Genomic DNA, 25,027 nt, shown 5'->3' on the forward strand with positions numbered 1-25,027 from the left:
CGCCTTTCAAGTTTACGTTAGGCAGAGGGCCGAGTATTGGATTTGGGCCCAAGGGCAGTCTCAATTCGCATCTTTAAGTGTGACCGGAAACACAGTAACCCGTTGTTATTGACATTTCTAACGAAGGATTTTTGGAGCAAACTTATGGGGAAGATAAATACGACAGATAGCGAACGCTGAAAGGATGGAAGCAACACAGATGAGGCTTCCAAGACGTTTACTGGGCCTTTTACAAAACTAAAATCACCAATGAAATACAGACATCAGATAAAATGTTATTAATTAAATTGAAGACCTCCAAAATACTTTGCTTCGAACGTAGATGCTGCCTCCATCATCAGGATACTCTGTGACTTGATGATGGAGGCAGCAAGGACATCTGAAACGTAGGAAAACTTATGCCAGACTACACGGCGTAACAACCCAGAAGACAGCCCTCTTCAGACTCACCGTTGTGATAACAACAAAATTCTACAATGGGATACCACATCGGCCGTTTATAGACTTTACGAAAGCAAATGATTCAATTAGGAAAGAAGTATTACACATCATTCTTATTGAATTCGGTGTATCAATGAGGCTAGTTAGGCTAATTACAATGTGTTTAAACAAAACCTATAGTAAAGTTCGTTTAGGTAAACATTTGTCTCGTGCATTTCTATTCAGAATGGTTTGAAACAAGGAAAATCTTTATCGTCATTTCTTTTCAGTTTGCTTCATAATATGTCTTCAGAAAGGCCCAAGAAAACAAAGAGGGACTGGAATTGAACGGGGCATCAGATTCTGGTCTGTAAGCCCACTAATTATATTTGTTTATAGAATAAAAACATAAATATCGCAAAGAACACGTAACACATACAAACACATAACCTCTAATAGGTGCTAGTAAGGATTTGACCTAGAAGTAAGTTCGTATCTCGTCACCAGACTACACGACAGAATTCTCTGAACATGTGTCAAAGTTCATATATTTTGGAACGAATGCAGCGAATCTAAATTTAATTCACGAAGAAATTAAGAGCAGATTAATTCGAGAAACGCTTGTTACCACGCACTTCAGAAACTTTCGTCTTCTCGTCTGCTATGTGACAACGAGAAGATGAAAATGTGCAAAATTATAATTTTATTTCTTGTTTTATGTGGAAGAGAAGCGTGGCCTTTCACGTTAAAGGAAGAACACAGACTGAGGAGAATATTTGGACCTAATAGGAATGAAGTTACAGCAGGCTAAAGAAAGAAGATTTCTGTCTCCTGGGTTGTTGCGCTGTGTAGTCTGGTCGATGTTAACCAACGTTTCAGAGGTCATACTGCCTCCATCATCAGGGCGATGAGTATGAAGATTTCTGTCTTCTGGGTTGTTGCGCTCTGTAATCTGATCGATGTTTACCAACGTTTCAGAGGTCATATTGCCTCCGTCATCAGGGCGATTCATCGCTGTATGACCTCTGAAACGTTGGTAGACATCTACCATACTACACAGCGCAACAACCCAGAAGACAGAAATCTTCATACTCACCGCTGTGTAAACCTCAAATCTTACAGACTAAAGAAAATTGCACAGTAAGGAGCTTCATAATTCGCACTCTTCACCAGATACTACGATGTAGAATGACGAGTTAGTTATAAGAATATCTAAATATCACATTTGTAAGATTATTTTTACTCGAAACTGTTGCTATATAATCTAAACTGTTAAAGCAGCAGCGCTAATTAAAGTAAATATGTCTCACTCTCTCAGGCAAATAGGAGTACTTATAATTACTATCACATTTGTGGTGTTTGAGTTATGGAACACTTGGACACTTTTTGCACATCAGTCTCAACCTGTTGTTTCGCTATCTTATCTGTAGTTGTCTGAGCATACATTGGCTTGAAGATAAGCCAGATGTTGGCATGGGGAGTTAGGCAGAGATGGTTTTAATTCTCTTGAACCTAGTCGAAAAAGGTGTCACATGGCAGAGCTTCGTCTCTTCTAAAGCCCTCGTTGATAGTTGATTCTGCGCTTCAAGTCTGTACCGGAAAAAGTTTGTGTTCGGCTGGACACCTCACTCTCCTTGAAGTTTGTTTATTGTTTTATTGGAGATTGCTGGAAAGCTTTCACCCAACCGCTTTTCAGGGTCAGGCATATTTTTAATTTTATTAAACATTTGCCATGTCGAAAAATGACTCATACGTCTTATATAAATTGCTTGTAGAGTGATTTTTTTTTAGAAATATTTAAGTTAGATTTGAACATCATATAAAGTAGAGGTTATACAAGATCGATATGAACCAAAACTAAATACACCCAGCAAAATTTAAATCAAATTGCCAGTGCCACATTTTTTAGTTCGAGAGATGAAAAATGCGGACGCACTAATTACGCCTTCATTTGATACCTGTCTTGCAACGAACACATAAAGACGTATTTTAACTTCGTGCTGTAGATTGGAATATGATTAATTTCGGATCTATTTAACGACTGTGTTTCAACTGAATGGTTATAAATATAGTCAAGTAAGACTGGATGATGATTGTTGAGTGGCTAAGCAGGGCAACAATCGATTTCACGTGAAGTAATGTTGGAGAATGAGCACGCTTTTGCTCTTGTGTACGCCACATGGAACATACTGAGGAAGTTGCCCTCAGCGACTCTACCGTCCCCAGTTTTCCGACTTTTAATAATATGTTATCCCTACATATTATTAAATAACGAAGTAATATTTCCTAACGGCGATGCTGTTTTTAAGACAGGTCGCTGTTGCGTAAGGTATCTAGGTCTCGAAGACAAAAATAAATTGCACCATCAGTGCATTGTGAAATAAGACGGCGTTCTAAATGTCAAAGTCACGCAGTGCTGTTCGACTTCTTTGATTAGGCCCACGATAATTTGAAATTCCGTTGGACAGTTCCCACAGAGTAGACAAATTTACGTACTAGGTATTGTATCCGTCTTCATTATAATATTGTCACCCAAAACTCATTTTATATCTTCCAAAATGTTCAAAAATTCATATATGGAAATAAATTCTCCCTATATGCCCACAGCTGTAGCAAGATATGAGTGTGTGTGTGGGGGGGGGGGTGTATTGCAGGGCATTACACATGCTGTATTTTCGAAACGTGTACCGTATGATTTTGCATAGGTCTACCTCGTAGGTCCTAATATTGATTTATAGCAGATACAAATCTTTGTTTGTGCAAAGCTACATGAAAGTACGAGGCTCATAACTGATATTTGTTTCCTGTCCAAAAACTGATATATAGCCTTCATATATAAAGGAGAATTGCCGCGTTCCCAGAGGGTCAACAACAACATGGAATAAATACCGCATTTCCTCGATTTTCATACGCACTTTTTTCACATTTTAAAATTTCTGAAATCGGGGCGCGTCTCACATTTTATAGCGTCTAAGAATCGATATAGCGTTTTTTTTTCTCCTGAAAACCTATTACTAAATCAAGTGTGTGTCTTACAATGAATGGCGACTTAAAATGGAGAAAATACGGAATTATAATTACACTACACTGATATGATTTTTGTGATTTACATTTTTATGTGGTATTTATGTCAGTATTGCGTGAGATTTCAGGTTCTCACGGCGACGAATATGAAGACGTCTGTCTCCTGGAATGTTGCGTCCTATAGTGTGGTAGATGTTTACTGACGTTTCGGAGATAAACTTCTATCATGCTACATGGCGTGACACCCCAGAAGACAGTAATCTTCAAACTTCTACTGTGCGCAAATTTCGTTTCAGGGGGGGGGGAGATTCCGGAACGTGTAGAAAAGGGCTTAAACAAAAGTTATCCTCCATGTGTTTCCTCAGTCCCACCGATAAAACGCCTGCAGTAATAACGAACAGTGCACAATCTCACACGCATCCGATAAAATGAGAAGGCGCAGAGCAGCTTGTTTCTTCCTGCTGCTTATAAATCGATGTTTACTGTTTTAGTTTGGTAAGTCGTAATAGTTTTGTGCTCTTGTTTTACTTCGATAACTCGATTGTTTGATTTCTTGGTTAGTTAATTAGCCGATGCATGATTTGACTTGGCAACACTGCACGGGTTGGAAATTCCCCGCCTCTATTTTAATATAATTAAAGACGGTATAAACGAACCATATATCTTGTGTTCGCAAAATCCGCACCTGAAATAGGCCTGTTTTGTAGGATTTGAGGTTTTCACGGGGTGATTCTGAACATGGCTGCCTTCTGGGTTGTCGCGCTGTGTAGTCTGGTAGAAGTTTGCCGATGTTTCAGCGCCTGTTTTATTTTTGCCAGAAGTTATGAAAGCTAAGAGACAAAGAATACGTTATCAGGAGTGAAAATAGACATTTGTTGGTTGGTTTAGATTGTTACGTGGTCACAGCACGTACAATCTCTGAATCTGCGCAACCGACATCCTTCATGCTTGAATCCCAGAATAGTGGCAGCGTTTCCAAGATCCAAACATGGAGCTACATTGCACATCGTTTGAGTGGCCAGAGTCCGAACATGGCACACAAAATCAAACGGATGTAGAAACGATTGTCCGTTCTGGGCATCACCAATGTCATGGAGAAACAGTTATTACATGAGATATGTAGTTCTCTGCCAGAACTGAACGTTGTGGCAAAGTATGAAGAAGTTTTCGGGTTCGGATCTCAGCGTACAATTATAAAATGCAAAATGATTTCATAATTCGAGAAGTGTTCCTCTGCGAAGATGGGAGAGGTCTCTGAATCAAAGCCCTGGATATATTTTCACTAATTTCATGAGGCTTGTGGATGGCTCAATCCTCTCTGTCCTGTCAGCTCCCTCAGGAACATGTGCATCGCCCGGCAGCCTTTAGGATGCGGTTGGTCGTGGGTATATCCCGCGTCTTCAGGAAGAATTGCACGGTACTGTCCCAACATCTATGCTGACGTCACCGATGGACGTCATATAAACTGTCAGGCACGCCGATAACTGATTCTCTTCTGCGTACAGTCACAACAGAATTTATAAAACAACCCCCATCTAGTGCCGAGGTCAAGGAAGAGAGGAGCTATACCTCCTCTCACCCCAAACGCCTACATGGCGTATAGTGGGACAAAAAAAAATAGTAATGATAAAGAATCGTAGCGGTGTAGTGGTTAGCACTTCCGCAGTCAGGCAAGGAACCACGAAATTCACACAAAGTTCTTTTGAAGAAACCGCATGGAAAGCGGCTCTTTCGAAGAGAAAGCCCCTGGGACTGTGGACTGGTCGTAACTGACCAGTAATGTTTGCTGTAGTACTTAATCCCCGAAAGCTCAAGTCACACACCGAACTCCAGATATTCGCTGTTGTTATTCAACATACGAGGTGCGATCGGAAAGTTTCAAGACTGTGTCAATAGAGGGCGAACCGGATGTAATACAAGCTTCTGCCGCTAAGGGGTGTGGCCTTCATTCATAGTGAATCAGTGTGCCAGCCGGCATCATCGAATTAGCATTTGTTTCTTAGTTACGGGCGTTTTGGTAGTGCATTACACCGACCCTCCTGCGATTTCGGAATGGCGGATTTTCATGAAAAAATCAAATTTTGCCAAAGACTCACCAAAACGGCTACGGAAACCTATGAAATGCTAAAGCAAGCATTTGGGGAGTCCGCAATGGGTCGTGCAAAAACTTTTGTGTGGCATTCACGTTTTAAAAATGGCCGAATCTCTGTCGATGATGACGAGCGTTCTGGACGACCATCTTCGAGCACAACGCCCGAAAATGTTACGAAGATTCGGCAGGCCATTCACGAAGATCGACGTCGTACCATCAACGACTTGTGCGACATTGTTGGGATAGGCTATGGGACCTGTCAGCTGATTCTAAAGGAAGAACTCCACATGCGACGCATCATGACAACGCGCCAGCGCACACCGCCCTCAAAGTTCGGCAGTTTTTGTCCTCAAACACCATGGCTGTCATCCCGCACACTCCTTATTCGCCGGATTTAGCTCCGTGTGACTTCTTCCTCTTCCCAAAGATGAAAATTCAGCTAAAGGGAAGGAGATTTGAGACGATAGAAAAGATTCAGGCAGAATTGCAGATGGTGCATGACAGGCTGACAAAGAAAGATTTCCAGGGATGCTTCCAGGCTTGGCAGTGGCGCTGGGATCGTTGTGTTCACTCCCAGGGGAACTACTTCGAGGGTGATGGATGAATTTAATACCTGAGATAAGTGTACGGGTTTTTATAGGCGCAGTCTTGAAACTTTCCGATCGCACCACATACCTACAGCTTTAGTGTAAATGAATCAATTAAGGCAGGAAAGAAAATAAGCTGCCTTAAGAAGCTGGCTGCAATGTTATCCGAAAGTTTTGTGCAAGTTGAATGTTGATAACAGACATGTGAGCGCTTCTGGTGTGTCCAGAATTTTGGTTGGGTGGGATGAAATGGTATGAAGGTACATGGGCGTAAATTGTGGCCCTGTAGAGGGGCCCTCTGAAGCCGCGCGCGGGCCCCAGAGAGGTCACTCCGCTAGTGGCGAGAGGTTCTTTCAGTTGCGTCAGACTTAGTGGGGTATTCTTCAAGAATGATGAGGACTTTCATAACATGCAAAAAGCCAACTTGAATAAAAAGGACAGAGCAGGATATAAGATTGACGGACATACTGCTACTATCAAACAAATCACACGTGCAAGTGATTCAGACGCTACTTTTTCAGAATGAACGATGGCTTAAAACTAGGCATGCGTGCCAATATCCACGCAAAAAGAAGCTCGCCTTGTCAGAAAATGGTAATAATCATTTCTTCACAGTCATTTGGTGATAACACAGACAAAAATCTCCCACATTTCACTTTCCCCGCGTTACTATATTATTACGACGAACAAAATATAACCATTCTAAAACGTATAAAATATCCTCTAAAACTTCGTATAGCTTACACAAATTTTCTTTGTAATACCATTACACCTATGGCTTACGTTGGTCTAGCGGTAACTATTTTATGTTGTATGGTGTCTGAACCTCGGCCAGGCTACCGATTTATACAAATGTTCTGTGGTTTTATTTAGTCTGTACGATACACGATTAGCTCTTTGAAATAGGCCATAACATCTATCCAGACGCTTATATTAATTTCGTGGTATCACTACACCATTATGTGCTATGCAACCTTTACAGTTGAAATGGCATCGTTAAATAACCCAGTATCCAAATCTCTGTTAGATCGCCGGTAGTTAAAAGTAGCAACCTTCACTACCACTGCACGCCCCACGTCATAGCCCGTGCATGCGTGTAGTCTATATTGGGGCGGGATGTCAGTAAGGCAGGCGGTCTGCCTGTCAGTTGGTTGGTGTGTGGCGAGATGCCATGTGGAGCGGACTAGCAGACGGCATCGCCAAACTATGGCGCGGAGGAAGAACGAGTCGTAAGTCCACTTGTGTTCCTTCCGCCCCCAGCAATGCCATTTGTACTGCATGACGGAAATTTTGCTAATTTTAATATTGTTGTTGTTCTGCTACTGAATTTTCATACCTAGTGAGTAGGAGTAGTAAAGGATCATATTCCTGTAAGATTTGAGGCTTTCACGGCGGTGAGTATGAAGATTTCTGTCTTCTGGGTTGTTGCGCTGTGTAGTCTGGTAGATATTTACCAACGTTTCAGAGGTCATATAAATATTCATCGACCTGATGACGGAGGCAGTATGACCTCTGAAACGTTGGTAAATATCTACCAGACTACACAGCGCAACAACCCAGAAGACAAAAATCTTCATACTCACCGCTGTGAAAACATCAAATCTTACATAACTATAATTTGTCCTGTTCTTCTATGAGTATTGAACCTGGGGTCCATCCCTAATTGAAGATTGAGGGAGTCTGAGAACGACGTACAGGGGACAATATTTGGACAATCTAGAGAGAAAGTAGTAAGACAATTGAAGACAATTCAACAATGAATATTTTCATAATTTGTAGCCTTCGTCATATAGTTTATTACTGAAATGATAAAATCAATGAAGATGATAAGGGAAAAACATGCTTCATATGTGAGATCTAAGAAATAGGCTCAAAACGTTATTCAGAAGATGAAGTAAGGAAGCCGCGTGCGAGACCTCGACATACGATAAATATTAGGACAATATTAAAATTAATTACAATGGATTAATCTGCCTCAGAAGAGGGCCAAGTGGCTTTCCCTCCTGATTCCGTAGAAGGTGGTAAATTTTTTACCTCGCTAAGTAACTATCAGTTTTTTCAGGTCTGCTTGCATAGAGAACATGGATTTGTGTAAATGCTGGAATTTGTGGGCCGGCAGGGGAACGCTGGTCACGAGTTCAGAAACACTGTCCCGTGTGGTTGTTACTATCGGTAACTCTATACGTGACTCATGAATTATTGTAGTGAGCAGCAAAACGCGAATTTTTGTTACAGGATTAAAATATAACCTTGATTTTTCCAGCTTTAAATTGTTGCATAATTTGTGAATGATTTGGATAGGATGTTAGAGGGAGGAGTCACAGCTTATTTTGATTTAGGCGACCTCTGGGCCGGGATTTAAACCCGTGGCATTCTAATACCAGCAAGAGCACTAACCACTTAACCGCGACGGTCGGTCAAAACTACCCGAGCCTTCTAATTTTCTCGTATCTATGTTTTCGTTCCGACTGAGTACGGAGCAACGTAAAAAAAGGAACAAAACAAACAAAATAAATTAACTTCACATGACGCCTCTTATCTGAAGCCTGCATAATTGAGTGGCGGCAACTCATCTGTTAATGATTGCAACGGAAGGCAAAGATAGCTTCATTACAGCAAGCTGCGCAGACAAAATTGTTTTTAAAAAAAAACGTTTTGTGCTGTTTGTACATGCAGTGATGCGACAGACCCAGTATTCAACAGCATATTTTTTTCCTGTTAATGGAACTTCAGAATATTCTACGATCGCCAGTGCCAAACAGAATTTCTTGGGCCCTATTTTGTATATTTCCTCGTTGTTCTTTATGTGCAATTTATTAATAATCTGAGAATCGATGAAAAACTGCATGTAGTTTCATAGCAAACTTCGACCTATGTCTGTGTACTAGCCTAGTATCCGGTTCCTGAGTTAGCCGTAGGATGAATCTGATTGGGTGCAGAAATGCGTTGAGGGGGGGGGGGGGGAGATAATTATACCTGTCATTTGTTTCACATCGGTTTAGGCCTATTTATTGAACGCTGTATAGGGTAGCGGCCAATAAGTGTGTTTTTCATTCCAAGCGACCGTCGATGACTCAGTTCTGTAATTGTGATATTCGTCTAAGCTTCATCCAGCTATCAGTAATGATAATAACACATCGGTCCTCCTGTGTCATGTCACAGAACTGAATCTTGTGTTCTGTTTTGTGTCACTTTTTTCATAAAGCAAAAAGTGAACATGGAAGAAAGCCTTCTATTATATTATTTTGTTTTCTGTCTTTTATCCTCACTGCATTGTAATATTATTCTGACATTTGCAAAAATTTTAAGTAAAACAGAATTATGACATTGTGTGTCAATAACAATTTTAAAAAGTTATAAATTATTTTAGATAATAAAAAGAAATATCTGGAAGTGAATATGTTGACTAAATAACACAATGGCAAACAAAAAGATGACTGTCTTCTGGGCTGTAGAGCCGTGAAATGTGGTGGAAGTTTGTCGACGTATTAGAGAAGCCTGCTGCCTCCATAATCAGGGGGATCGTCGATAAACTAACAGATTACACGTCGTAACAACAAAGAACACAGCCATCTTTTTACTCGTCTCCATGAAGACCTGAAATCTCACGCTGGAGAATAGTCCTTCTTGAGAAGCTGATCTATAGTCACCGATCTAGTCAATAAATCCCACATATTTTGCGTAAACGGAAAGTTAATTGTCACTGTATTCCGCAATTGGATCCTATCCTGAGATATATGAACCCAGCTCATAACTTCACAGCCCATTTCAAGCGTCACTTTAATATTATCATCGCACTTAATCCTTTATATTTTAAGTGGTCTGTTCCTTTCTTTGTTCCCGACTAAAACGTTTTAGTGCGTGCTACGTCTCTTGCTTTCTCTTTCTCTCCCCTTAATTATGCTACCTAATGATAGCGCGATGAATAATCTAGATTACAAAAATCATGATTATGGACGTATTTAAATGTTCATATTAATGCCTTCCTCATTACTCCATGCAGCACGGTCCTTGAGGTTATTGTAGTTGTTCATCCGGTTAGTAAAGTAATTTACTTCCTTTCATGGAGTCCGAAAGGTAATTACCACCATACCCCGCCGATGTATCTTAACCTGAGCCGAGTGAATTCAGTCCAAGATTGCACAACCCGTGACTTTATAATCCATTTTAATAATATTCTCTCACTCACACTTGCGTCTCCAAGCAGTCTCTTCCCTTCAGGTTTTACGGCAAAAGCCTTGGATGCATTTCTCATATCTCCTTCACATTTCAAATGCCCTGCCTATCTTTACTCTTTGATATTATCGTCCTAATAAGATTTGGTGAAGAATGAAAATTATGTAGATCTGATTCTTGAACTTTCCTCCAGCTTTCTGTTACTTCCTGTATTTTAGTTTTGGATATTCTTCTCAGAACTACGGTTTATTTAATACCAGTAGCAATGAACTGTTTGCTATTAAGCCATGGTAATGAAATTCAGTTTAAATTATGAACGATCAATAACCCAGTTGGACTTCCGTAATCGTTGTGACATAAACAGAGCTACCCCATTTCACGCACCGTGAGCTAGCCTTCCTTTCTTATCGTCCATTTAACATAAAGCAGGCGCCAGCATGCTCTCGTAATGAGGACATCAAGTGAGATTTTTAGGTTCTCATAGCGGCGATTCTGAAAATTACAGCTTTCTGGTGTATTTCGCCGTGTAATCTCCTAGAGGTAGACCGACGTTTCATGTGTGCTCAGTGCCTCAGACATCAGGGCGATCGCCCTGGTGATGGAGGCAGCAAGCACGTGTGAAACCACTGCGAATGTTGTTTGCAGGAGCGGGACAGCATCAGACCGTGAACGGCTCTGTGACCCGAGGAGAACCCTGTGACGGACATGCTGCTGGCAAGTATTCACACAGCCGTGTTTCTGGCGCCATGACAAAAATTGCTGAATGTTTTCTCAATATTAGGTTAGTTTATTGTATATGTTTGTGGTTTATTCAACGACGCTCTCTGTAGCTGAGGAGCCGGGGTATCTCAGTCAGTGTAGTGACTAACTGACTGGACGACCGGGGTTTGATCCCCGATGGGGGCAGAGGATGTTTCCTCTAGCCTCTGCGTCTGGGGCCCACCCAGCCCCAGACGCAGAGGCTAGAGGACAATGGGGACCGGGGCCCTTTCCCGGGGCGTGACGCTCACCACTCACCTAATATCTAGTGCCGAGGTTAAGAATGAATAGAAGCTATACCACCTCTAACCTCGAACGCCTACATGGCGTATAGCGGGACAACCTGAGGCGGTGTAGTAGAGACGGTTGAAATACAGCTCCATAGAAGTCGTCACATAGCAGTTACCAGTATCAGGTACATCAGAGGTCAGAGGGGAGGGCGGCATAGGACTTCGGTGACGTTGGAGAGGCAGTTGCTTGTTGACTTTATAAAGAAAACCCCGAAGAAAGTCAGGATGGTGGCAGGATTACTAATCACTCGACCCTGACAATGAATTTTTGGGAGACGAAAGCTGCGGACAGTCAGGCAAACGGATGTTCTGCAAAGAGATCCAGTTACATGGAGGAACGGTATTTGCAGAATCGAGTGTGGAACAGGTACGCGCGTTCCTGCGATCGCATACCGACTTCCTGGAGCGCTTCGTCATGGAGGAAGTAGAACTGGAGACGCTGGAGCGGTGGATGATCCGAAGCACGCAGCGAGCCAAGAAGCGCCCCGACACTTCGGCTACGGGTAAGTACTTAAGTGTACCTTGCTTTGCTGAACCAACTCTGCCTCCCTCTTGTTGTCAGGGGCCAAAAATGCAAAAGGAGACCTTGTAACGGCAAAAGCTATTCACGCAATGCGCGTTATAATTCACATTAGCGTGAATTGGTATTTAATTCAGTAAATTGCAAAGAGTCTATGGGTTAATCTAATTCTTCTCCATGTGAAACTGAGTTATAATTCTCACTCTTAATTTGGGCGTGTTTGAACGTCGCTTAACACACCACTGCGGATCGTATTATAAATCGTATCGTTTAATTTAGTTTATTCAGGGCCGTAATTGTGAAATCAAAGCTTAAATTAAAAGTTTAGTGGCTATGAAGGTCTAGAAAGAGTTTTGTGGAATATACAGCGTAAAATTTTGAGGTTGAAGTACTGTTGCCAGCTGTAATGAAGGTTCTTGGTTTAAATGATGTTTCTGTTTTCAGGTAAGAATGGACGGAAAACCAGTTTGTCAAGATGGAAAGTAAGTAGTTTTTAACATGAATATCTTCTTACACTGAATTCGTTTTTTCCTGAATGGTAAAGATCCAGAAATATCATAAATGCAGTCATGCATTATTTATTCTGTACCGCAAAATAAAATGTAATACGCTGCTCAGTTGGATACAGGTCAAACAAGAATGCTGTCAAAAAGGCCAGAAACATTGGAAATGGGGGGTTAGAGAGTCGGTGTTGGTCTTCTAGGTTTTAAGGCCATGTGGACTTGTAGATAGATAATTTTTTTTCGGAGAAACATACTGTCTTCATCGTCAGCGCTGGAAACGGTATAGACCTAATCTACCCACGAGTACACACGTCACAACACGGAAGACGAACATAGACAGCAACTGAACGCGTTCAAGCATGAAACCCTGGCTAGAGCAAAGACACCAGCCGTTTCCTACATACACGAGTTCTGCTTCAGATTATCCGAAACTGGTACTGATTACAAAGCAAAGAGAACAGTAGTAGCCCTACATATTCAATAAAACGTTATGTTTATTATGTCCTAATTTAATTTGGAAATTTCGTTGTTGAAAAGTCTAGTCATGCGTTACGCAATGGAACACACTCTTCTTTTGCAGAGTATCAAACGTTCCTTGATACAAATAGAACCCAAGTCATGTGTACAATTTCTGAGCTTTAATCCACAGTTCTAAATGTCTGATAAAACTTAATTAATTAATATAATTTATGCAGCCTACCTCATGGTTTTCCGTAGGCGATAAACATACCGTTTCTTCATTTAACCCCACAGGCCTCTGACATTGATAAATAATGTAATAGTACTTTCTATTCCTGCGTTTTACCCCACAGTTACATGGCAATAGGTATCACTTCTGCATTCCGCCCACAGTTCTGTGTGCATGCCGACAAGCGACAGATGCTTCAGGAACTGACGAGGTCGCTTCAGCAGAGACCAAACAAAGCTCACGTCCTGTGGGAACTGGCGGGTTGTATCTGTTCTGCTGTGGGGGCAGAAGGCTACCAGCTCTACCTGGCAGAGAATGGCGACCCAGAGATGCTGGGTCTCTATCTGGGTCAGGACGGAAGGTACTTTTCAGCATAAAAAAGCCGCAAAATCCGGACGTGTGGGTTTAATTTGTTCGGGTTTCTGAAAAAAGCACTCGAAGGACGCCGATATCAGTCTGACCCTGGAGTGAAGCAGGCATGCATTGTTTTTTGACGGGCTAAGGAACTCTACGAGAAATTAATAAAGCGCACTGTGGCTTTATCATTTAAAGCCCATTGGCAGCTACGTATCATCTGTTGTAACAATAATTATTTAATTATAATTAATTGTGTATTTTGCCCGTAGAATGGATGTACGGGCTTCATATGATTCTCATAGGAGATGGCGAATGCTTCTTTAACAGCATTAACAAGTTGATGTTTGTAATGGAGACGGATTGTGCTTTCTTTAAGTTATGTAGTGGATTTTTAAATATAATTTAGACGATGTTCGGCTTCGCGCAAAACTCCGCCCATGTTTAGTTTGTCTGTTGGTTAGTTTAAGCTTCAAAGTGTTAATGGTACGTAATTGCCCGTAGACCGGAGAACCTTGTGAGACAAAATTTTGCACTTCAAAAGCTGTTAAATAGGCCATCTATAAGTCATTTATATTAATTATTGGGTTATTATAGTAAATTAAAATTAATTTCCGTGAAATATATATTTTTAAATACAGTACTTCCTCTTTCTAGGTACGCCTATGTCAAACTCTAAGACCTGTTCAGTGTTTTATAAGGTCGAATCAGTTCTTAAATTATATACGATGTGCTGCCCCAAATTCGAATTTAAATAATTTTAACTTTTAAATGTATGTTAAGTAGCTATTTGTGAACAGCTGTTTTTTCTCATCAAATGTATACTTTAGCCCGTCTCCGTCAAGAAGTTTAATCGATAATATTACAGACCGTCCGCATAATGTTTAGACTACCAGCACCACAGTTATGCGTGAGAAGTAGTCGCTGAGGCAAGGCGCAAACTGCCTTGCATCCTAATATTTTCTGAAGAGATACAATTTCGAAGTTACACGTTATATAATTTTTCCATTTTCCTCTTCTCTCATCAGCATTTTATTTTTAGACATCCTCTGACTAGGCTATTTTCTTGTCTTAGAATTGGAGACATAGTTTCACACCCATACAAAACCATGAAGTAAAGTATTTTCTGCGTGGGTGTTTTTTCACGGCTGTTTCTCATGGTTTGTGCCTTTCTTGGTGGCAGAGCAATGACAGAACTCTTGTGTCATGGCGGGTGACATAGGTCATACTGCTGGGTGATGAATAATTAGACAATCAACCTCTGTAGGTTACTAATTTAAATTTATTAATAACATACGCAGTCTGATTCTTGTGGTCTTTGAACACGTCTTTATCCCATATACTTGGCAATTTCTTACGTAGTCGAACGCCGTAGTTATGTGCCTGGGACTCCACCTTCATAATTACAGTTACTGGGTTTCTGAGCTTGGTCCATTTTCTAGTATCCCAAACAGTTTTGGGGTAATTAAATTGTGGAAGATATATGTAAGAAGTAATTTGCTGAAGTCAATGTAACAAGCGGAGGTATTCATGTAAATTTAAGATTACTTAGTGACAACCTGTTTTCCAATACATGTATCACATTTTCTTACAGGTTGGAGAATGGGCAGACTGTGATGGAAAGGATGGGGTCAGACCTCACTGTACCTGTATATGTAGCCAAAACGAGAGAGCCCCTCAGACTGTCCAGAGGAGAGCTCGACCCAAGATTCCCTGATAGACTTCCTAACAAAGTAACATTAATTAATCTTTTTTATTATTTTAAATGAAAGTGCATATATAAACCTGGCACAGATTGGGATAGTATTAAAGTGTAACTGTGGACTGACATAACACGTGCAGTCTGAACATGTGGCCAAAATGAAAAAATTCCTATCCGTGCCAGGGATCAAATTCCGATCATTCAATCAGCCAGTCACTCTATTCACTGAGCTACCACAAACTGGAATAATGGAGCACTGTTGCAGGTTGTTAGAAGATTTGTGTTTTCAAATTTGACTTTTCTTGCAGAATGGAGCGGCCCATGCGCTGTATCAACCTGTCATACAGACTGATGGCCAGTTGGCCGCTGTGGTAGAGTTATGGCGAGGCGACCCATTCCATGAGGAGGATGAAGAGATTGCCAGCAGCTACCTGGTGTGGGGCGGCATTGCTCTGCACTATGCACAGCTGTACCTCAGCATGAACAAGCAGAGGAAGCTAAATGACTTCTTGTTAGCTGTAGTCAAGTGAGTCACTGTTTTTGCATGTTCATATTTACTGTATTTAACCCAATTATCAGATGACCTCAGATTTAAGACAACCCTCTTTAATAATGGCAGATTTTGAGGGAAAATAATGTTACTTTTTATTCAAATAAAATTTTATATTCTATTATTTTCCATAAAATTGAAATTGTTTCCATCTCTGTAGCGTTTCTCATTGTAGTGCAATATAGAATGCTTTTTTGCATAAGAACTTGTGTGTGCAATCTGTCATTTATCTACTCAGTACATCATATTGTGTAGAGAAATGCTGTATTTCATTGTCATCCCACAATTATTTGTTCCTTCAGCATATTTTATGATCATTAATTTGCAACGGGCATGATATGCAGCTTGTGAGAGTGAAATAATCTGCGTAGCTTGATGGAAGTCTCCTTTACTTCCACTCTATTTTTTATGATTGTCAGGTGATTTGTTAAGCTTCTGTTTAATAGGGTCAGCTACAAAACTATTGTTGTAATAGATAAAGGAAGGAAAATAGCATTTCATAACAAGTTAGCACCTGTAATTTATGCTGAGCAGATTTGGTGGGTTAAGGGGACATTATGATGTTATGTAACCAAGGCTAATTTTGAGAAAAAGTTTTCTGCTGCAGGTCCATCTTTCAAGACATGGTGAGTATGGATACTCTCATTATGAAGATAATGAATTTTGCACAGCGTCTTGTGGATGCCGACAGGGCGTCTCTTTTCCTTGTAGACAGTAGGAACAAGGAACTATATGCACGCATATTTGACATTGGAATTACAAGTGAGGAAGCTGCGGACAGCAAGACTGGAGGCGGAGTTTCAGGTAGTGAAGAGTCAATTGCAAAACTGCAAAACTCCACAGAGATCAGGTATGTTTTTTAATATACGGTTGAAGAGTCATAATTACACAAACATCTAGATTATTAAAATAAAGTAATTCTTGTGTGCAACAAATACAAACTGGAAACAAACTTAGAGAAGAAATTATTGATAACTCTTGAGAAATTAGCAGTGAAAATAAATGGAAAAGAGATAAAGGAAGTAAATAAATTTGTCTACTTCGGAAGTGTGGTGAAAGTCACAAGAAAATGAAATTAAATAAATAATTAAAGACTTAATTACAGGCATTTCAATAACTTCCATTTGTATCTTAATTATTACCATAATCTCTCCAATTTCGGGTGTTTACCATGGGATAGTCCACGTTGTAAGTAACCATCAATGGCTAAGAAATTTTCTAAAGTAATATATTCACACTTACATTCAGAGTTTTAAAATCAGTAATAATTTCACTTGTATGAAACTTTATGCTTCATGCTTTGAGTTGACATGTGTTACAGATTCCCAGTTGGCACAGGTATTGCAGGACAGGTGGCTAAAACTGGTGAGGTGCTGAACATCACTGATGCATACTGTGATTCGAGGTTCAACCGAACAATAGACAAGTTAACAGGATACCGCACCAAGACCATACTGTGCATGCCCATATTCATTCGTGGCAATGTCATTGGAGTGGTGCAGATGGTTAACAAACATTGTGGATGCTTTACTAAAGTAAGTAAACCATCCTGTGTGGGGTTAATTTTATTCAGTTTGTTTTCTCCTGTAGCCTTCCTTTCCAGAACATTCATGAAGATGTTAAGAACAGATTAAATTTGAGGAATGCTTATTACCACTCAGTTCAGAACCTTTCATTATTCAGTTTTCTATCTAAAAATACTATCATCATCAACAGTCAAAGATTAAACCTTTTGGTTAGTTCTGACCTTATATTGATCTGTCCATCATGTTTGAGGATGTACAAAGTAATATCTGTCATTCTGCTATTCCTGTAGATCTGTACTCTTAGGTTTGTTCTGGCATCTGAGAAACCACCATTCTTAAGGGATTATCTGTCCAGTTTTTGTAGTATTCTTTTACTTGTCCATGTAAACAACATATTTGTAATAACTAATTCCATGAAGCAGAGTCCTTATTGAGAAGCTCAATAGTAACTCAGTCAAGAAATTCCTCACCATTTATGGAACCTGAAGGATCCTTACCATATTCATATGAGCCCATCATCAGTCCCTATCCTGAGCCAAGTGAATCCAGTCCCCACCTTTCTAATCCATTTATATTAGATGCATTTTAATATCATCATCCATCTATGCTTAGATCTTCAAATGGTTTCTCCTCTTAAGACTGCCCATCAAGTATATTCTATGCCTTATTCTACAGTTCTGAAAGAGTTATATTTACTGATTAGGCAGAATTTATATTTCCATTCTCTGGATGTAATTCCAGCAGTCTATGTAAATATTTACTAGTAAAACAGAATGGTAGATTATGAACAACTTCAGCTCAGCATTTTGTGTGTGTAGGAGGATGAGGATGCATTTGAGATGTTTGCAGTCTACTGTGGCTTGGCCCTGCATCATGCTAAGCTGTATGATAAAATTGCCAGATCAGAACAGAAGTATCGTGTAGCTCTGGAGGTACTCAGCTACCACAACACCTGCTCAGATACAGAGGTGACACGTGCACAAGAGCAGAAAATCCCAAATTCCATCCCTGGTATAGAAGAGTAAGTCACCTGACATTCTTAATTTATCTTACACTGTGTCAGAAAATGTCTCGCTAATTATTTGTAGAAGAACTAGAGACATATTGTTACTGTTTTTTGAGTGATTGGCTACAGCCTATTGAATTATTTAAATATTTCTTAAAATTCTTATCAGTTGTCTGTACTTCTTAAGAATATTGTGCTAAAAGTGAAGTGCACAATTTTTTATTGTAATATTATATATTTTGTAGCTATTACTTCAGTGTCTTCAAGCTGGATGATTTTGAGAAAGCCAAACATGCTATCTACATGTTCAAGGACTTATTTGGACTTTCAAGATTTGATAGTGACAGCCTCATCAGATTCACATTGACAGTGAGAAAGAACTATCGCCGAGTGCCGTACCATAATTGGACACATGGGTTTTCTGTAGCTAACTCCATGTATAGTGTTATCAAGCACACACAGAACACTTTCAAGGCCAATGAAGTAGGTATTAACAACGTGAAATTAAAGTAATATTTTAATGATACCAGAAACAAGCAGTCCAAAATACATATTCTTGCTTGTTATGAACATGTGATTATAAAGAAAGAATATAAGCATTCCTTGAAAGTCATTTGTTAAGAGGAAATTCAATACATGAAAATTAGTATTCCAGTAATTTAAAGGAGGTCATAGGAGGTACAAAGTCGCCCTCAGTGGTCTAGTGGTAGCATGGTTGCCACTAGACCCAAGGTTTGTGGGTTCAAACCCGGCCGAGGTTGATGGATTTTTAAGGGTGATAAAAATCCGTAGCACGACTTGCTTTGGAGGGGAAGTAAATCTGGCAGTCCCATGGCGTAAATTTACACCATGTAAAAGAACCTTACGAGCATGAACAAGATGTATCGTAAGCAAAATTGAGCTGCCATTTCTCACCCACCTCTTTGGTAGAGGCTTTGCGATGGGCTGATCACTCGTCCAAGAAGTCCCTACTAAATGCCTAAAACTAAATAGATCAACAAAATCTCCAAAAGGAGGCGTCCAAGACCCACACTGGGTTGTAGAGCCACAGGAAGAAGAAAATAAGAAGGAGATACAATAACAGAAAAGGTTATATAGTATCTGTTTAGTCAATTAATTGTTCAGATGTCTAAGTACTTTGTTATCTGACCATCAGATAGCTAATGTTCAGCAGTGTTTTTACATAATGCCAATGATTTTTTTGCAGTGCCTGGCACTATACATTGCCTCTCTGTGCCACGACCTAGATCATCGAGGAAAAAACAATAAATTTATGCTGGACACAGAATCTCCACTGGCAGCCATTTACAGCACATCCACAATGGAACACCACCATTTTAACCAGACTGTTACCATTCTGCAGCAGGTAACATATAGGCCTACTTCTTCACCAAGATATATATACAGAAATTGTTCAAGTATGTTAGACCCAACACCACAGTTAACAGTTCTAACATGAACATACCCATCAGTTTCTGTGGTGTAGTAAATGTAACTTCCAACAGTATAGTTGAGTCTGTGGATCCTCAAAATTTTTGCTGGTTTAAGGCAATGATTTGCTAGCATGGTAGGTATGGCATAGTTGTCAGAACATGAGTAGTTTTCGTATTAAATGCTGCCAGTAACTGACTCAGATTATTTTAAGTCCTGAAGAGTTCTAGGCAATGCTAGTTTCAGAGGCCATAACTAAAAGTAACTAACTCCAAGAAGTAGAGTCTTAATTGAAAAGTTTATAATTGTTTAGTTAGTTAAAAGGACCCCCAAATTTTATGGAAACTAAAGATTTCTTACTCTGTTCAGAAGATCCCATCCTATTCTGAGCCACATGAATACAGTCTGAACACCCCATCCTGTATTCTTAACATCTGTTTTATTAATACCCTCCCATCTATAGCTAGGTGTTTCCTTCAGGCTTTCAAATCAAAATTATGTGCATCTTATCTCCCCAGTACATGCCCTGCCATTCTCATCCTCCTTCATGTGCCACTAAATTGAAGCTTCATGTTGTAAGACTTCATCTTAAAATGTTGTTTCTCACCATTACATAAGTGAGGTGAGACTGAATCATATATGTTCTAGAGAGCTCTGGTCTCTTACAGCTCTCACATACAGCCCCAGATTGAAACCTAATAAGCACTTGTAAAATTTAATGTTGTTTAATATAATGTAATGTGAATTGGAAATGGTGGAAGAGGAACTGGTAATGCAGTATTTCAATATGTTATTCTGGCATTCATTTGCAAGAACTGAGGGAACCATAAAGTGTTAGTCAGTACAGGCCTATCTACTACCCAACCTTACATTCAAATGCTGCGCTTCTCAAATACATGTGAGTACTTTATGTGTTAATGTTTATAGAAAGGCCACAACATCTTCAGCAAGTTGAGCAGCTGGGAGTATAAGCAGGTGTTGGGTTATGTGAAGCATTGCATCCTGGCCACAGATTTGGCACTTTTCTTCCCCAACAAGGCCAAATTATCACAGCTTATTGCTGAGCAGACTTTCTCCTGGGGAGATTCAGAACACAGGTAGACTATCTATAATGTAAGAACCTTCTGTATCCCTGTTTCCTTCCTTCTGCTTGTCTGGAAGTTGCTAGAAAACCATATTGGCTTTATCATCATGCAGTACCATGTTGGTAAATAGCAAAAAGTATGCATGATACTACATCTTTCGCTTATAAGATTGAATTTAATAATACACAAGAATAATTCAGCGTTTGTTTCTTGCAGTGCACTAACTTTCATGTGTCATTTAACACTTGACCTGTAATGTATGGGCATAAGGAATTAAAACCCTTGTACTGTGGGGCTGATGGTTGGACTTTAACTCTTGGTTAACAGTTTAGCAGTATGCTAATGCAACAAGAAGCCAGCTGGCCTGCACATAAGACATGATATGCTGTCAATAAAGGTTAAATTGTTCTGTTACTGTTAATGAAGTTTATTGAAGATGCATGTGGAAGGGTAATCTAATAATCTAATGTTCTTAGTAACCAGCATTAAGAAGTAAAAGTTTATTAAAGATGTGCGATATATCTTTTTGTATAGTAATGTCGCTATGTTGATACATGTAAAGACCAGGCTAGTCACAAAACTAAATAGTTATGGAACATTCTGACGTTCTGAACATGGTTTATGTTAATTCGATTATCAGTTTTTGGATTCTTTATTATGTTTCTGATTTTTGATAGAGGTTAATTTTTGAAGCTATAAAAACCCAAAAATGTTCAGATTTCTTTCATGCTTAAATGTCAGCCCCTGTTGGACTCTGCAAGGTTACATAACACTCTGCAGTTGGAAAAAAATTAAAGAAGGAATAACTCCAATGAGGTTGTTAATATGACTACCAAAAACCAGTTAAATTCAAAGAGGTTTGCTCCTGCACCTACTTTGTATTCTGCTAACAGCATTTGATTGTGAGATTTGAGGTTTTCACAGCAGTGAGTATGAAGATTTCTGTCTTCTGGGTTGTTGTGCTGTGTAGCCTGGTCGATGTTAACCAACGTTTCAGAGGTCATACTGCCTCCGTCATCAGGGTGATTCATCGTTGAAACGTTGGTAAACATCTATCAGACAACACAGTGAAACAACCTAGAAGACAGAAATCTTCAACACTTGATTGCTTCCCTTCATGTAAATGATAAATTGCTTGTTTAGACTTTCTAAGAGAAGTGATATAATGAGTGGAGGGGTAAAAATAAAGTCATCCCTGGTGCTTAACTGAGCACCATGACATCAAAATTATAGGCCCTGATAGAACTCCAGGTTATTCACATTATAATCATTCAATTCATTTGTTTAAGTGTTTGCCAACAGCAAGAAGCCAATAACAGGCAAACATGGATAATACATACAATAATAATGAAAAATATTTTGCAAACAAATTAACTAAACATATATATGTACAGTATTAAATATAACAGCCAAATATAGGCAAACTCAAAATAGAAACAATATTATACACAAAGAAAATAAATGAAGAAATACAAATAAAAGCAAATAATCCACCTAGGGAAACACTAGTATAAATGTAAAATGCTAAAGAAGTACAAGGAAATAATAACCAAGCTAGATCATCTATCCAGACAACCTATCTAGATCATTTCCCTTATTGAGAACGTGCCCTCAAGGGAGACAATGTTTATCAATAAATATCCAAGTAACACATTTTTACATTTTTCTTTCAGACTACTCATTCAGGCAGTTGCAATGACAGCCTGTGACCTTTCTGCAAGTGCCAAACCATGGAATGTACAAGTGAAAACAGTGAAAGTCATTTTTGAAGAGTTCTATGAGCAGGTAAGAACAATACTTTTACCACTCTAAGCCCATTTTCATGCCTTCAAAGCATACAGTGACTGTTAGGTGACATTGTTCTAGTGCAGCTCTACTGCAATTACAATTGCTATTATATTAAGAGTTTTTCAGTAATCCATCACATTCAGCAGAAATATGGTATATGAAAGACAAAGATAATTAAAAAAATTATTATCACCCCAAGTATAATTTTATTTCATATTATAAACAGTGTTCATACAGAAGTAAGAATTCAGAGTAACCAGATTAGCAAAGTTACATAACATTTTATACTTTATATCCTTGTATTAATCTTTTCTACATCTGACCAACTTTTTAAGTTTAGATTAAAATCACAGTGACTTTCATACCTCTGCCATTAGCTATTTAGTAGGAGGACAGTTCTTCAGTTCCAGATTTGAACTTGCTAAATAGGATTTGTGTATTTCATATGAAGAGTGTGCTGGCTTATAGGGTGATGCTGAGCGTGCTGCTGGCAGGACGCCAATCCCAATGATGGACCGGAAGCAGCCTGATCAACAGGCAGCATCCCAGGTGGGAGAGTGACCCTCTGTCTCTCTGTCCACACCTGCTGATATTTGTACTTCTCATGTGGTGCAGCCAGAATGGAGCAGTAATCTAGTCCTGAATTACACACTTTTCAGAATTAATCCTACATCCCTCTGTTAGTGAAGGTTGCATTTTGGTAGGATTTTCCCTGCCTTTTATTCCATAAATTGCCAGTTCCTGTGGCACTGATTTTTTAATCACAAACACAAATCATGATACTATGTGCAAAGTATGGTGGGAATGATCTCTAACAGTTAACCATTAATGACAATATGATTTTTTATTGAATAAATTTTTTATTTTGTATTTGTGTGTACCTTGTCATTATTCTATAATTCATTCGTTGGGATGTGATAAGTACCTTGATACTGTAAACTAAATCTAAATCTAAGTCTGTTCTGTATTTCTATGGTTTGTAAATTTATAAAAGAACATGATACAACAACTTATTGTTACAGACAAATTTTAGAAACAGATGATAAAACTTATAGAATTTGGATAGTGTGTTCCAAATAAGCTTTTTATTTTCAGCATTAATATGTAATAATTGTTTCAAAATGTTTCAATATTTATGTATCTGGGAACAATACAAACAAACAGAAATGAGGTTCCTGATTAAGTTAGGAGAAGAGTAATTTTTAAAATTATTTATTTAGTGTCAAAAATCTTATCATCCCACTTACTTTCCAGTACACTAAAGATCAGAAAAACAATAACTTTGCTAAAAGAAAGTTGAAAATAACCTAAATAAATCCTAATTTTAAGTTTGAATGGTAGGAAATCATTCAACATGTAATATCTGTGGCATAGATAAAATGGACAAGATACTGAATTGTATTATAAATTTATTGGTATGTTCAAATTCGTATCAAGGTACACACAGTGAAATTTGTGAGAAAAATGGCATTAAAATTCTATAGAAGTATTGGAAACTTCACATATAGTTTGCTGGAAACATTAAAAATAGATGCATACCTGGAGGAAATTCATACTATTACAGGTGTCATGTTTAAATTTGTCAGATCATAAAACATCAAAATGCAGTAATGCATGTTCAGTTTTATTTTAGATATTTGACAGTTTACCAGTATAAGACACTGTTATAGCATTCAACCCACCACACAGTCAAATGTTGCACACATTCACACTTAAATGGACTTATAAATTCTAAAGCAGCCTTATTTGTATCATCCACAATGACAGCAACACTTATTGCTCCTCTTCAGCTGTACTGGTATTGTGAACTGTATGGTTTGAGCTTGTGATGTTGCCAGCATTTTGACGTTCTATTGGCCACTGTTTTCAGGGTGATGCAGAAAAGTTGGCAGGCCATGTACCCTCTCCTCTCATGGATCGTGACAGAAAATGTGAACTTGGAGCAATTCAGGTGACAAATGAGCCTTTAAAAATTTTCAAGTTATCAAATTTACACTTTCAATAAATTATGCTTCATCTAATTAAATTGATTTTGTTCTTAAATGGATTATAATGCTATTTCTGAATTCCCATAATTTTGTAATTGGGCTTTGATCATTTATCCATTAGTCAATTTGGTTTATAAATGGCATTTGCCAAAAGACAGTAGACATCCAGTGTAGGAAACTTACTTTTACATAAAATTATTATCAAATACTCAGTCTTATTTATACAATACGGCTTTTATTCACTCATTAAGTATAAATTGTTCCCTTTTGAAATTGATTTGCCTTTTATTATAAAATTAGGTTCCACACATTACAGAAAACCTGACATTTTCCAATTTATCTGTCCATTTAATGACATACATTCCTCAAAAGCAAAGATCTGTGTGAAAATTTATTAGTTAGTAGGTAATGAACATTTATAAAAGGTATTCTTGTTGGCAACTATAGGAATTTTATTCTGCAATGAGGGGCATATGCATAGCTTGCTTCAAAACTTGCTTACATGTTTCTGTGCACCAGACAATTGGGCAGTCTGTTT

The 25,027-nt window shown here is 38.9% G+C and overlaps 1 protein-coding gene across 7 annotated transcripts in view; it reads left to right on the plus strand.

Annotated features, from left to right (window-relative positions):
• Positions 1 to 25,027, plus strand: part of LOC110841414 (putative 3',5'-cyclic phosphodiesterase pde-5) — a 37,088-nt gene that overhangs the window by 8,724 nt on the left and 3,337 nt on the right. For 3 of the 7 annotated variants that reach the window (XM_087351802.1, XM_087351801.1, XM_087351804.1), the window contains 15 exons: positions 10,945 to 11,013; positions 11,699 to 11,851; positions 12,313 to 12,350; positions 13,224 to 13,420; positions 15,008 to 15,146; positions 15,424 to 15,641; positions 16,273 to 16,515; positions 16,987 to 17,200; positions 18,010 to 18,212; positions 18,443 to 18,680; positions 19,405 to 19,563; positions 20,556 to 20,725; positions 22,387 to 22,498; positions 22,970 to 23,050; positions 24,372 to 24,452. In XM_087351802.1, coding sequence (XP_087207928.1) covers positions 10,945 to 11,013; positions 11,699 to 11,851; positions 12,313 to 12,350; positions 13,224 to 13,420; positions 15,008 to 15,146; positions 15,424 to 15,641; positions 16,273 to 16,515; positions 16,987 to 17,200; positions 18,010 to 18,212; positions 18,443 to 18,680; positions 19,405 to 19,563; positions 20,556 to 20,725; positions 22,387 to 22,498; positions 22,970 to 23,050; positions 24,372 to 24,452 — 2,315 coding nt within the window. Of the gene's footprint in view, positions 1 to 7,227; positions 7,353 to 10,944; positions 11,014 to 11,698; positions 11,852 to 12,312; positions 12,351 to 13,223; positions 13,421 to 15,007; positions 15,147 to 15,423; positions 15,642 to 16,272; positions 16,516 to 16,986; positions 17,201 to 18,009; positions 18,213 to 18,442; positions 18,681 to 19,404; positions 19,564 to 20,555; positions 20,726 to 22,386; positions 22,499 to 22,969; positions 23,051 to 24,371; positions 24,453 to 25,027 lie in introns of those variants that run through there. The other 4 variants (XM_087351803.1, XM_022086940.2, XM_022086941.2 and 1 more) reach the window with 4 other exon arrangements.

Source organism: Zootermopsis nevadensis, unplaced genomic scaffold (assembly GCF_977971745.1).
Source record: "Zootermopsis nevadensis isolate Lab colony 2312 unplaced genomic scaffold, Znev_1.0 Znev_ptg000020l, whole genome shotgun sequence".
NCBI classification, from domain to species: Eukaryota; Metazoa; Arthropoda; class Insecta; order Blattodea; family Termopsidae; genus Zootermopsis; species Zootermopsis nevadensis.